The sequence below is a fragment of the Elephantulus edwardii genome, unplaced genomic scaffold, assembly GCF_000299155.1.
Source record: "Elephantulus edwardii isolate Elephantulus edwardi_28Jun2011 unplaced genomic scaffold, EleEdw1.0 scaffold00129, whole genome shotgun sequence".
Classification (NCBI taxonomy): domain Eukaryota; kingdom Metazoa; phylum Chordata; class Mammalia; order Macroscelidea; family Macroscelididae; genus Elephantulus; species Elephantulus edwardii.
This window is the reverse complement of record NW_006399879.1, coordinates 3,110,081-3,123,872: the sequence shown is the minus strand read 5'-3', so window position 1 is coordinate 3,123,872 and position 13,792 is coordinate 3,110,081. Positions and strand designations below refer to the sequence as shown.

General features: G+C 59.0%; 2 protein-coding genes across 2 annotated transcripts in view; one reads left to right on the top strand and one right to left on the bottom strand.

Annotated features, from left to right (window-relative positions):
- LOC102869771 overlaps window positions 1–13,792 on the bottom strand; it is an 88,629-nt gene that overhangs the window by 54,194 nt on the left and 20,643 nt on the right. Inside the window, exons 3-5 of the mRNA XM_006893645.1 lie at window positions 8,618–8,659; window positions 7,922–8,509; window positions 6,397–6,537 (exon numbers count right to left, since the gene is read on the bottom strand). Of these exons, the coding sequence (XP_006893707.1) occupies window positions 6,397–6,537; window positions 7,922–8,509; window positions 8,618–8,659 (771 nt within the window). The remainder of the gene's footprint in view (window positions 1–6,396; window positions 6,538–7,921; window positions 8,510–8,617; window positions 8,660–13,792) is intronic.
- On the top strand, window positions 2,410–5,076 carry SLC26A1 (solute carrier family 26 (anion exchanger), member 1). The gene is made up of 2 exons (XM_006893635.1): window positions 2,410–2,994; window positions 3,553–5,076. Exons 1-2 carry the CDS (start codon window positions 2,410–2,412, stop codon window positions 5,074–5,076), a joined length of 2,109 nt encoding a protein of 702 aa, XP_006893697.1.

Genomic DNA, 13,792 nt, shown 5'->3' with positions numbered 1-13,792 from the left:
CCTCTCCCTCAGGGGCCCCTGCCCAGCACCAGGCCCTGTGGCGGCAAATGGGGCTGGAGGGATCTGTGGAGTGGTGGTTCCAGGACAGACTGGACATGCTAGGGGGTCTTGGGGTGGGTGCCAGGCAGAGGGCAACGGTCTTCTGCTAGCTGGGGGACGAAGGCAGGTATCAGCAGAGCGCTCAGCTCTGATCACGTGTATGCCTGACCTCCCCGACCCCAAGCTCTGAGCAGGTGGGTGGGAACAGCCCAGTACACTCTTCTCAGAGGAGCTCACTCATCAGCTCTGACTGACAAGGGTCAGTGCTGATGCAGGGCAGAGTGGAGGTGCCCACTGCCAAGTCAGCTCCGGCTGCCAGGGGTCAGTGCTGATTCAGACCAAGGGTGCAGGGCAGAGTGGGGGTGCCCGCTGTGTTCAGAGGCCAGGATCTTCAGGGAAGCATGTTCCCCCATTTTTTGAACTGCTGACCTTTGTGTTAATAGCCAAGCGGTTAACCAAACTGCTTGGGCCACCCTCTCGCCACTCGCTGCCGTCGAGTCGGAAGTGTCTCAGCTGACCCTCGGTGCTTTCTTGGTTCCTAAGCAAGATGTCCCCCTCCAAGGGATGACCTCTCCTAGCAACACGCCCCAAGTATGTGAGATGAAGTTTGTTGTCTCTGCCTCCGAGGAGCACTCCGGCTGCACCTTCTCCAAGACGCATCTGTTCTCTTGGCCGTCCATGGGATGTTCAGTGCTCCTCTCCAACAGCACAGCTCAAAGAAAACCAATTCTGTCCTCCTTATTCATTGTCCAGCTCTCAGATGCACAGCAAGTAACTGAAAAGACCAAGGCTTGAACCAGGTGCTCCTCTGTCCTCAAAGTGACATCATTACTCAGTAACCTGGAGAGGTCCCTGACTGCAGACTCTCCCCACGGACTACACCCCCTCATTTCAGATTACTGGTGGCACTGGCTGTGCTGGCTTGGCGGGACATCCTCCAGAGCTGTCCCCCCCCCCTTGGCTGGGCTGGCCTTGCCCTCTGGGGCTGTTTGTCACTGTGGCATCTCACCTCTAAGACTGACAACCTTGGCGGGAAGTGACGTCACACTGGGACCAGGCGGATAGGGTGCTGTCCAGGCTGGGATGCCAGATTGGGGGGGGGGTGCATCATCTGCAGTGGGCACTGGAAGGTGGACGCAGCTGTGTCTGGTAGAAGGAGCACTGTCCATACAGAGCGCTGGGTTGGTGGCATGCTGGCTGTCTGTCCTCGACAGCAGGCAGATGGGGTGTTGGAGAGGAGGATATCTCAGTACTGGGCAGCAAGTGGATGTGGCATCTTCCCTGGGCACCAGGCAGGTGGGACGAGTGCTTGGACTTGCTGAGTGCCGGACGCGGGGGACACTGTCCACGCTCGGCAGCAAGTCTGTGGCCCCCACCATCAAGACAATCTAGTCTTCAGTACCGTCTTCCGGTTCCCGGGAGCAGGGTGCCCTCGGCCTTAGGATCTCTGCACCCTGGCTGCTCAGACCTGTTGTTATGTGCCATTAAGTCGCTTGTGACTCATAGTGGCCCTGTGTACAACAGCTCTGAGCCCTGCTCTATCCTGTGCCAACCTCACTGTCTCTGACACACCTATACTCAGTACCCCAGTACTCACTGAATCAATCCATCTCATCCAGGGTCTTCCTCTCTTGCACTGTCTCTCCACCCTCCCAAGCATAATGTCTCTTTCCAAGGTCTGGTCACACCTGGCAATATGCCCAAAGTATGTCAGGAAGAACTTCAAAAGCCTTGCCTAAAGAGGAGCCTGGTTTCACCCTCTCCAGGTCAGACCTGCTTGTTCTCCTAGCAGTCCATGTATTTTCAACACTCTTCTCCAGCACAACTCAAAGGTATCAATTCTTCTATCATCCTTAGTTATTGTCCAGCTCTCTGATGCATGGCAAGTAACTGTGAAGACCATGGGCTGGATCAGGCAGACCTTAGTCTCTAGACTGACATCATTGCTCTTCAGTACTCTGGAGAGGTCCCTGACAGCAGATTTTCTTAATGCAAGTCATCTTTTGAGTTCCTGGCTGCTGGTACCAAGAGTGCTGATTGTGGAGCCAAGCAAGGTGTTATGTTTAACAATCTCAATCTCTTCTACATCTATCATGGTGCTGCCAGTTGGCCCGGTGTTGAGAATCTTTGTCTTCTTAACATTGAGCCTCAATCCATATTGGAGGCTGCAGTCCTTGACTCTCTGCAGCAGGCGCTTCAGGTCCTCCTCAGTTTCAGCAAGCAGGGTTGTGTCATCTGCATAATGCAGGTTGGTGAGTCTTCCTCCAATCCCGATGCCACACTTCTCCTCATAAACCCCACCTAGACCGTGGTATTGTAAACTCCCCACTCTCCCTTGCAGGTTGGCCTTCAGGGTCTTGGCACCACAGGATGGATGCAGCGTCCGAGTGTGCACAGCTGGACGGAGGACTGGTGCTGGTCCGCCGGCGGCCCCCAGCCCCCCCAGGCCTGCTGGAGACGCTGAAGGGGCGGCTGCGGCAGAGCTGTGCGTGTGGGGGCCGGCGGGCCCAGGAGCTGCTGCAGGACCTAGTGCCCGTCACGCGCTGGCTGCCCCGCTACCGGCCGCGGGAGGACCTGGCGGGCGACGTCATGTCGGGGCTGGTCATCGGCATCATCCTGGTGCCTCAGGCCATCGCCTACTCGCTGCTGGCCGGCCTGCAGCCCCTCTACAGCCTCTACACCTCCTTCTTCGCTAACCTCATCTACTTCCTGCTGGGCACCTCCCGCCACGTGTCTGTGGGCATCTTCAGCCTGCTCTGCCTCATGGTGGGCCAGGTGGTGGACCGCGAGCTCCAGATGGCCGGCTTTGACCCTGCCCAGGGGGCTCTGGGGACCAACGACAGCGCCCTCAACACCTCAGCCCTTGGGCTGTCACCTGGCCCCCAGGACTGTGGGCGGGACTGCTACGCCATCCGTGTGGCAACGGCCCTTACCCTGATGGCTGGGATTTACCAGGTGAGAGACCAGTGGGGCGGGATGGGGCGCAACCCGGGACGCTCACAGCCCACCCCGCAAGAGAGCATGGGTCAGGGCTGGGCTGGCCCAGCCTTAAGGTCAGTTGGGATTTAAACAGGTAAGGGGCACTTCAGACAGGGGTGTCCACATCAGGCCTCAGACCCCAGAGGGTACCCAGGGGTGGGGGAGTCCCAGTGGCATCTTCCAGGCTGCTACCCTAGCAGAAAGAACCTGCACTCCAATCCCAAAGGCACAGGTTCAAATCCACCTGGTGCTCTGGAGGAGAAAGATGGGTGGTCTCCTCCCATGCAATTTACTGTCTCTGAGAACCTGCTGGAGGGTCAGCTGAGGGTCAGTTCCGACTTGACGGCCCACATTAACAGCAACCAAGAGGTCAGCGGTTCAAAGGCACCAGCCGCCCTGTGGAGAATGACGGGCAGTCTCCTCCGTAAAGATGTCCAGCCTGACAGGGTCACCAGGGACCAGGCTCAGCTGGAGGGCAGGGGCTTGGTACTCGTCACAGTGAGGGGTCGGGTGCTGACCACGCTCTGTCCACAGGTCCTCCTCGGGGTCCTCCGGCTGGGCTTCCTTTCTGCCTACCTCTCCCCTCCCCTGCTGGACGGCTTCGCCATGGGGGCCTCGCTGACCATCCTGACCTCGCAGGTCCGGCACCTGCTGGGCGTGCGCATCCCACGGCACCAGGGCCCGGGCATGGTGCTGAGCACCTGGCTGAGTCTCCTGCACAGCATCCCCCGGGCCAACCTGTGCGACGTGCTCACCAGTGCCGTGTGCCTGGCCGTGCTGCTGGCTGCCCGGAAGCTCGCCGACCGCTACCGGCACCGCCTGAGGGTGCCGCTGCCCACGGAGCTGGTGGTCATCGTGGTGGCCACGCTGGTGTCCCACCTGGGCCAGTTCCACCAGCGCTTCGGCTCCAGCGTGGCCGGGGACATCCCCACCGGCTTCCTCCCTCCGCAGGCGCCCGACGCCCGGCTGATGTGGCGCGTGGCGCTGGACGCTGTGCCCGTGGCCCTGGTGGGCGCCGCCTTCTCCATCTCGCTGGCAGAGATGTTCGCCCGCAGCCACGGCTACTCCGTCCGCGCCAACCAGGAGCTCCTGGCCGTGGGCTGCTGCAACGTGGTGCCCGCCTTCTTCCACTGCTTCGTCACCAGCGCCGCCCTGGCCAAGACCCTGGTGAAGACGGCCACCGGCTGCCGCACGCAGCTGTCCAGCGTGGTGAGCGCTGCCGTGGTGCTGCTGGTGCTGCTGGCCCTGGCGCCGCTCTTCCGGGACCTGCAGAGGTGCGTGCTGGCCTGTGTCATTGTGGTCAGCCTGCGCGGGGCCCTGCGCAAGGCGGGCGACCTCCCGAGGCTGTGGCGGCTCAGCCCGGCCGATGCGCTGGTCTGGGGGGTCACTGCAGCCACCTGCGTGCTGGTCAGCGTGGAGGCGGGGCTGCTGGCCGGCGTGCTGCTGTCCCTTTTCAGTCTGGCTGGTCGCACGCAGCGGCCCCACGCTGCCCTGCTGGCTCGCGTGGGCGGCTCCACCTTCTATGAGGACACAGTGGAGTTTGAGGGCCTCGTCCCGGAACCCGGGGTGCAGGTCTTCCGTTTTGCGGGGCCCCTTTACTACGCCAACAAGGACTTCTTCCTGCGTTCGCTGTATGGCCTCACCGGGCTGGATGTGGGGCGGGCGGCCGCCAGGAGGCGGGAGCTGGAGGCGCGGGCTGGCAAGGGGGGCGGCCGGGGTGGCAAGGACCCAGGCCCGATGGGCACCTCGTCTGCGCTGGTGCCCTCAGCGGCCAGTTTCCACACAGTGGTCATCGACTGCGCTCCGCTGCTGTTCCTGGACGTGGCCGGCCTGGCCGCGCTACAAGGCTTGCGCCGGGACTACGCCGCCCTGGGCATCGCCCTGCTGCTGGCCGGCTGCAGCCCGGTGGTCAGGGGCGTGCTGACCCGAGGGGGCTTCCTGGGGGCGGACGAGGGAGACGCGGCCGAGGACGAGCAGCTGTTCCACAGCGTGTACAGCGCCGTGCGGGCGGCCCGGGCCCGCCAGGGGGAGCTGGCCGCTGCCCACTCCACCGTGTAGGGGGGCAGCATCCGGGAGTTCAGACCCCAGAGGACCGCCACATCCCTGCCTGGGGACCAGCGGCCACTGCTGGCTGCAGTCGGCCACGGACTCTCCCACACCCCCATGGCATCCCACCTGCCCCAGGGAAACCGGGGAGTTCCGCTGGGGAGGGGGGACAGCTGGCACCCCCTCCAAACGCCTGAGGACGCAAGATTACTGCCAACGCTGCAGACTCCAATCCAGGCCACAGGGCAGGCCCCGGCCGCCACTCCAGAGAGCCACAATTCCAATCTCAACATGTCAGGCTGCTGAGCAGAGTCAGCGGTTCGAAGCCGCCTGCCTCTCCTCGGGAGGATGGACGGTTTCCTCCTGGGAGACTGGAGCCTCGGAAACTCAGTGCAGCAGGACCCAGAATCCACCCCCACACTTGGTTTTCAGTTTTTTATCCCAGTCTGAATCCTTCACGTTCGAATAAGGGTCCCTGCGTCTAATTCTGCACCGACAAAACGGTGCACCGTGGTCAAATCCGACGCGTGGTGACCCCACATGTGCCACAGTGGGGTCCTTCACTGGCTGCCTCTTTGGAAAGAGATCACCAGACCTTCCTTCTGCGGTACCTCTGAGTGGTCTCAAGTTGCCAGCCCTCAGTCTGCAGCCAGGTGAGTGGGCTGAGGTGCTTTCACCGCCCACAGACTCATTTTGCACGTGACCCCAAAAAAATCAATGCCAGCAGGGTGCCCAGCCCCCACAATCCCAGGGTCAAGGCCAGGGACCCTGATGCAGAGCCGCTCTGTGCCTCTGGGAACGCCCACCCCACACCACCCACCCAAGTGCTCTTCACACTCCTGGTGCCACACCCTGCTCCATGGCAGGTGGTCCAGTGCCAGGGCCACAAGTAGGTGGGACCGACCAGCACGCGGCAGAGCTAGCCACCGGCCACAGCTGGGCCAGGATCAGACACACACACAGCTGGCCTGGCCTGGAGCCCTGGAGGGAAGTGAGGTGCACTGGGCCCACAGTCAGCCGTGCCAGTCCAGGTGCTGTCCCCCAGAACCCCAGTCCCCAGCGAGGGTGCCCTCCCACCCCAACAGGCCCCTGGGGTAGGAAAAGCAGGGGTCAGCATCCCTCAGAGGGAGGCGTGTACCTGAACCCCTATTTTAGAGACCCCTAAAGCTGCGCACTGTCCCTCCCACTCCATCCTGAGGCCTGAGGGGCTCCCCCTCTCTTTTCCAGGGCCAGCAACTGACTGGCCCCACTGCCCCTCAGCCCTTCAGTCTCAGGACTCTATAAAGGGGGCTCTCGCCAGCTGCCCCACGTACTCCCCTCACAGTCACCCACCTGGCCGTGACGAGGTCCAGCAGCCAGTGAGTCCGGACCTGCTCGATGCCCCCGTGAGGGACAGCGCCCACGTAGGCAAGGTTGAGCTGCTGGTCCCAGCTGAGGTCGTACTGGTCAGCCTGGTCATGTGGCAGTGGGGGGCTGGGGACAGGAACAAGAGCAGTGGCTGTGTTAGACTAAAGGGGTGACTGCGGAGCAGATGGTGCTTCCTATGGACATTCCGTGCCTCCAGCAAGCTACTGGGCCTCGAGGGTCACCTGCCATTGAGTCGTGTGCAACTCACAGAGATCCTACGTACAACAGCCCTGAAACCTACTTACTCTACCCTGTGCCAACTTTACTACTGTCTCTGATACACCCACCCTCATAATCCCAGTCACTCTTATCAATCCATCTCATCGAGGGTCTTCCTCTCCTTCTCCATTCCTCCACTCTCCCAAGCATGACGTCCCTCTCCAAGGACTGGTCCCTCCTTGCAACATGTCTAAAAATATGTCAGACGAAGCCCCAGAGTCCTTGCCTCCAAGGAGCTTCGATAGCAACCTCAAAGGGTCAATAAATAAACCAGAAACATTTTCTTTTTGGATGTCCTCTGACCTACAATCAATCCAAACTTCCTCAGGGCAAGGTTCATGCCCGGATCTCAGTTTAACAGGAAGCAGAGTCTTCTAATTTGGAATAGTAGGTCGTAGGCCAGTAACAAAGAAATAATCAAATCCACTCTGGTGGCCTAGTGGCAAGAAGCTGTGTTGCAATCTCAAAGGCACGTGGTTAGAAGCCATCACAGGAGAAGGATGGGGTCCCCTGTAATTAACTGCCTCTGAAAACCCACTGGAGGGACAGCCACGTGAGTCCTCACCACTGTCCCCTGGTGGTAATAAAACGACACTTCTACCGAGAATGTTCTTAAGTCTCCTGTTCATATGGGGGGAGGGGGCGGGGCTATGGAGGCCCATCTCCCTGCCCTTTGCGCTGCCTGCTCCAAGCCTCCAGTGGGGGAGTGGGGGCCCCTCCCCAAGATTGTCCTAAACCCGGGGGCTGTTGGCTGAGGCCTGCCCACTGGGGTCAGCCCTCCATTGCCCAGGACAGTGTCCTCAACCAGCCTCCTGTGGAGCCGCTGGAACAGCAAGGCCCTTATCGTGGGCACCTCTTCTGACCACTGGGCTCTTCAGACTCCTGGGGGCGCTGTGACCACACCCGACAAGCTCAGGCTCCACTACACAAGGGAATCCATCAGGTAGAAGACCCCTCCCCAAGCTCAAATGCCTGACCCAGCAATAAGCAGGCTGGGGACCCCCCACGCTGACTGAGGGTGGGCCGACACAGGTGGGCGCCAGAGTGGAAGTGGCGCGGTACCCTGTCCTGACCACTCCTCCCTGGACACAGGTTTTCACTGGGGGCGCAGGAAACCCGGGAGTGACTCCCTAGGGCCCCTGCCAGAGTCACAAGCCAGCCAGCTTTTCCAAGGAGCGCGAGGTAGGGAGATGGGCAGCGTGGGCCGCTTCAGTTTCCCCGCAGCGCTCACCAGAAGCCCGTGCTTCTCCAGAAGGGTCGCAGGGGCCGCAGCGTGCGGGCTGCGTCCACGCGCACCAGAAGCGGGGGTTCTGCGAGGACGGCGGAGAGCATGGGGAGCAGGGCGGCCAGGAGAGCGAATAGCGAGGAGGGGGACTGTAGGGGACGCACGGCTGGGCGCAAGGGGCGAGGTGGCGGGGGACGCACGGCTGGGCGCAGAGTGTGGGGCGCCGGGGGACGCACAGCTGGGCGCAGAGTGTGGGGCGCTGGGGGACGCACAGCTGGGCGCGCGGAGGGGGACTGCGGGGGCTGCATGGCTGAACGCGGGGTGCGAGGTGGCGGGGGACGCACGGCTGGGCGCGTGCTGTGGGGCGCCGGGGGACGCACAGTAGGGCACAGGCTGTGGGGTTGCGGGGGACGCACAGCTGGGCGCGGGTTGTGGGGTGCCTGGGGACGCATGGCGGGGTGCTGGAGGTGCGGGCGTGCGGGGCCGTGGTACCCCACTCGCAGGCGGCACAGCCGGGGTTCCGCGCTCGGCTCGGCGCTGCCGGGTCCACACCACACCCAGTTCCGCCTCCGGGTCGCCGGCTCACGTGATGCCCTGAGCGCCAGAGGTGGGCGGGCTGGACGGGGCGGGACCTGATCTTATGAGGCGGGGCTTGGACTGAACTGGGCGGGACAGTCCGCATCTGGGGGAAGGGGGAGGTACCTGGGCGGGGTCTGGATGGGACTTAGGCGGAATAGAGCGGGCCTGGAGGGGTGGGCAGGAATAGGGTGGGGGCGTGGGTATAGGAGACATGGAGGTGAGTGTGGCAGGATAAGGTAGAGGCGGTGATGGGGTGGTGATGGGGAGGGAGGGCGGGTTAGGGAGGGGCGTCGATGGGGTGGGGATAGAAGCAGAGATGAAGGTGGAGGTGGGGCGGGATGAGGTGGGCGGGGATGGGCAGAGGTGGAGGCGTGGTTGGGTAGGGTTGGGGAGGTGGATAGAGGCGGGGATGGAGGTGTAAGTGAAGCAGGATAGGGTAGGGGCGGCGAGGGGGTGGCGAGGGAGTGACAAGGAGGTGGGGAGGGATAGAGTAGGGGTGGAGCAGGATGAGGTGGGCGAGGATGGGGCAGGGATGGAGGCGTGGCTGGGTGGGGTGGGGGCGTGGATGGAGGCGTGAATGGGGCAGGATAGTGGGGGCGGTGTTGGGGTGGAGGCGTGGGCGGGGTGGGATGGGGTGGGTGGAGCGGAATGGAGGCGGTAATGGGGAGGGATGAAGGCCGGGATGAGGATGGTGAAGGGGCAGAGACGGAGGAGGGGATGGAGGTGTGGGGGGCGGGGATGGGACGGGGATGGGGGAGGGAATAGAAGCGGGCTAGTCTGGATCGAAGGAGTAGGAATCTTGGGTGGAAGCCGAGGCTGCAGGGACCTAGGTGGGTTGGGAGTCAGTCCTCAGCAGGTGTGGCAAGACGGAGCAGGATTCAGGCGTCCAGGGGACGGGGCGGGGACTAGGGGCGAAGTCAGGCTGAGATCAAGGTGAATTGGGGTCCTCAGCAGGTGAGGGGGCAGGGCGGGATTAGGACGGGATTTAAGGCGAGCCAGGGTGGGTTTGGACTGTGTAGGGCCAGTCTGGGCAGGGAGTAGTTGGGACAGGACCTCCCAGACAGGGCGACACTGGAGTGGGTCAGGTTGGGGACCTAGGCAGGGGCGTGTCCTAGACAGGTTGGGGGCTGGGTGGACGAGGTTTAGGCGGGGCAGTTTGAGGATTTGTCTCAGAAAGCTTAGGGGCAGGACTGAGCCAGAGTCTGGCCAGGATTTAAGAATGCCAGGGAGGGAGTTGCTGTTGTTGTTGTTGTTGTTATGTGCCATCTAGTCGTTTGTGACTCATAACGACCTGTGTACAACAGTCCTAAACCCTGCTCTATCTTTAGCCAATCTCATTGTCTGTGACACACCAGTCACTGAATCAATCCATTTCATCAAGGGACTTCCTTCCTCGAGCTGTCCTTCCACCTTCCCAAGCATGATGTCCCTCTCCAAGGACTGCTACCTCTGGGCAGCATGCCCAAACTATGTCAGTCAGAGCTTCAGAATCCTTGGCTCCAAAGAGCAGCCTGGTTTCACCCTCTCCAGGACGAGCCTGTTTTGTTCTCCTGGCAGTCCATGGAATATTCAGTACTCTTCTCCAACACCACAGTTCAAAAGCATCAATTCTTCTATCATCCCTAGTCGTTGTACAGCTTTTTGATGCAGAGCAAGTAATTGAGATGATCACGGCTTGGATCAGGTGCACCTTAGTCTCTACACTGACATCATTGCTCTTTATAAGTCTGGAGAGGTCTGATTTTCCTAATACAAGTCATCTTTTGATTTCCTGGCTGCTGGTACCAAGACTGCTGATTGTGGAGCCAAACAAATTCCAACTGTTAACAATCTCAATCTTTTCACCATCTATCATGATGCTGCCAGTTGGCCCAGTTGTGAAAATCTTTGTTTTCTTAATGTTGAGCTTCAAACTGTATTAGAGACTGCAGTCCTGGACCTTCTGCAGCAAAGAGGGGGCATAACTGAGGGGGAGGGTGACCTGTTTGAGCCTAGATGCCTGGGCTTGGGTCAGTAAGTCGGCTAGGGCAGTGCTGGGCTGGACCTAGGGGGTAGGACTGCAGGGGTCCACTCAGGTCAAGGAGTGGTGAGTGGGGATGTGCATGGGCATAAGTTAACTGGGTGCAACCTAAAGCAGGTCTCAGTGGCCTGGCAGTGCCAGGGCCTGTGCCTGACCGGTAAGGACCAGGTAAGGGGCCTGGCATGGCTGACTTTCCTTGGTAGCAGGGATGGGTCAGGTCCTTAGCCAGTGGGACTGAGGTTGGGCAGTTCTCGGGGCCGGGGTGGGGAGTGTGAGTGAGGCTTGGATGGTACCTCAGTGGTTTGGAACTGGGGTGAGGCTTTGGGAGGGTGAGGTGGTGAATTGACATCCTGGTGGGGTTGCCCCCTGAGTTAGAGGAAGCTGGATCAGAGGAGAGCGCACTGGGTGTGCTCTTGGGTCTCTGCATCCTGCCCCTTGGGCTGTTGTGAGGACGGAGTGTCTGCACATGGAGAAAGCACTTACAAAAAGCATGGCCTTTGATGGTGTGTGCGTGCTTGCAAGCCGCTATTGTCTTAATGGTTCAGGAAAATGACTCTGGCTGCCCGGAAATTGCCCCGTCGTCGGTTAAGTCAGGATAGCGCGCCCTTCCCCAGAGAGACGGAAAGTGAGAGGGATGGTCCACTCCCCATACATTGTCCTTTTTGTTTGGCTTTAACAAACAGAAATGTATTCTCCTACCGTTTAGGATGCTGGCAGTTGTGTTTCGGGGTGCCGGCTCTAGGGGAAGGCCCTGTGTTGGTTCTAGAGGAAGGTTCTTGTTCCTTCAGTGTCTGTAGGCCCCGTGTTCCCGAAGCTCTCCACTGAACTTGGCCTTTCCCTGGTGTCATTGAGCTTCTTCGCCTAGAGGCTCGAGTCCGTAAGGACATGCTCCACTCCTGGCGAGACTTGTTGGGTGGCACTGAGGCTTGTGTCAAAGGTCTTGCCATGGGAGATGCTGATGGATGTGGTAGTGAGGACTGAGGAGGTAAAGGAGTTAGAGGGCTTGGGCCTCAGCACTTGAGGGGATGTGCCTTATTCTGAAATGGGGACAGGGAACTTTGAGATGCTGCCTGGTCATTTCTAACATGCAGCTGGGTACCCTGAGCTTTAATATCAGGAAGACAAAGATTCTAACCAGTGGGCCAATTGGCAGCACCATGACAGATGGAGAAGAGATTGAAGCTTGCTCAGCTCCACAGTCAACACTCTTAACAGCAGCAGTCAGGAAATCAAAAGACGAATTGCATTCGGTAAATCTACTGTCAGGGACCTCTCCAGAGTGCTGAAGAGCAACGACGTCACTCTAGAGATTAAGGTGCACCTAACCCAGCTAGGGTCTTCGCAATTACATCAGAGAGCTGGACAATGACTAAGGGTGACAGAAGAAAAATTGTGGTGCTGGAGAAGAGTTTTAAGTATACCATGGACCACCAAGCAAACAAATAGGTCTGTCTTAGAGGGGTGAAGCCAAGTTTTCCTTGGATGCTAGGATTTTGAAGCTCCATCTCAAATTCTTTGGGCACATGGCCAGGAGGGACTGGTCCTTGGAGAAGGACACTATGCTCGGAAGGGTGAAGGGACAGCGCAGGAAACGAAGACCCCGATGAGATGGATTGCTACAATGACTGGGGCAATGGGGATAGGTGTGTCGGAGTCAGTGAGACTGGCTCAGGACAGGGCGAGGTTTAGAGCTGCTGTACACAGACAGGGTCGCTATGGGTCACAGGCAACTCGACAGCACATAACAACCACAAACGCAGAGCTGGTTGTCGGGAAAGGATGGGGCCAGAGGTGTAGATGTATGTAGATTTCCGCGCACCTCATGGCTCAGGTCTTAGGGCATCATGCTGCTGACTCAAGGTGGCCCCTCTCCAGCAGGAGGACTCGAGCCGCAGCTCTGCAAAGAAGGACGGGCATTCTCCTCCTGTGCCATTTGCAGCTTCAGAACCTGCCAGACGGTGAGCTGTTGCTCACAATGACTGTCTTTTGAGATCTCCCCAACACTGTCACTGAGTGGACTCCCCCTCAGTATTGTTAGAGAAGAGAGCAGAACTGCCTCGCGACATTCCCAAGGCTGTCATGTTAACAGAGCAGCTGGGCTTTCTTATCTTTATCCCCCAAAGTGGCTCATGGATTCGAACCACTGACCTTTTTACCAATCCAGTGCCTTACCCCTGGTGCCACGGGGCTCCTTAGCTGTAGATAAGGGCTTGCAAACACTTAGTGGATTTAATTGGGTCCCTAGAATATGTATGACATCCTCTTGTTTGGGAATAGGATTTTCTCTTACATCCATGAGGCCACAGCAGTATGAGGTGGGTCCTAGCCCTCTCGCTTTGGAGAACATTAGCACACAGAGGGATGGCAACAGCCACTTGACATTCACCGGGGATCTGAGGAACGGGGCAACAGAAACAGGAACAGACAAAGATCTTCCCACAGAACCAGCAGAGCGCCTTCCCCTAGAACCGACTCACTGAGGTTGGCCTTGTAACCCCCTGAACTGTGAAAACTAAAGTCTGCTCCTTAAAGCCACCACTCAGGGTTCTTGTGATGCCTTCGAGCTGTGGTGTTGGAGAAGCGTAATGACTAGTCAGTGGATTAGCAAAACAACAAACAGATTTGGCTTGGAGAGGGTGCAGCCAGAGTGCTCCTCAGAGGCAAAGATGAAGCTTTGTCTCACAAACTTTAGCATAAAGCTCAGAGAGACTGTTCCTCGGAAAGGGACATCCTGCTTGGAAAGGTGGAAAGGAGGCGAAAGGGAGGAAGACCCTCAACCAGGTGGACTGACGTAGTGACTGCAGCAATGGGCTCGAGTGTCTCAGGAAGTGTGAAGGTGGGAGAGGTCAGGACAGGGTTCAGATCTATTCTTCACAGGGTCAATGTGGGTTGGACGTGACTCAACAGCACCTAACAACAACCACAGATAATACTAGGCGAACACTCTGAGCGCCTAACCAAAACGTTAGAAGTTTGAATCTGCCCAGAGGCACTTTGGAAGAAAGGCCTGGCAATCTTCGTCCTAAATAACCAGTAGTTAACACACGACAGAGCACAGTTCCACCTCGACACAGACACACAGCCGCCGTATGTTGGAATGGACCACATGAATCATGTCTTGTTGATGCAACCAAAATGACCGACCCCACTGCTGCCGAGTCAGTTCTGATCGCTGTTTGTATGCTTTTTAAAAAAGTTATTTGCCGGCGAGCTCTGGTGGCCTAGTGTCAAGAAGCTGCACTGCAATCCCAAAGGTGCATGGTTCGAATCCACCAGGT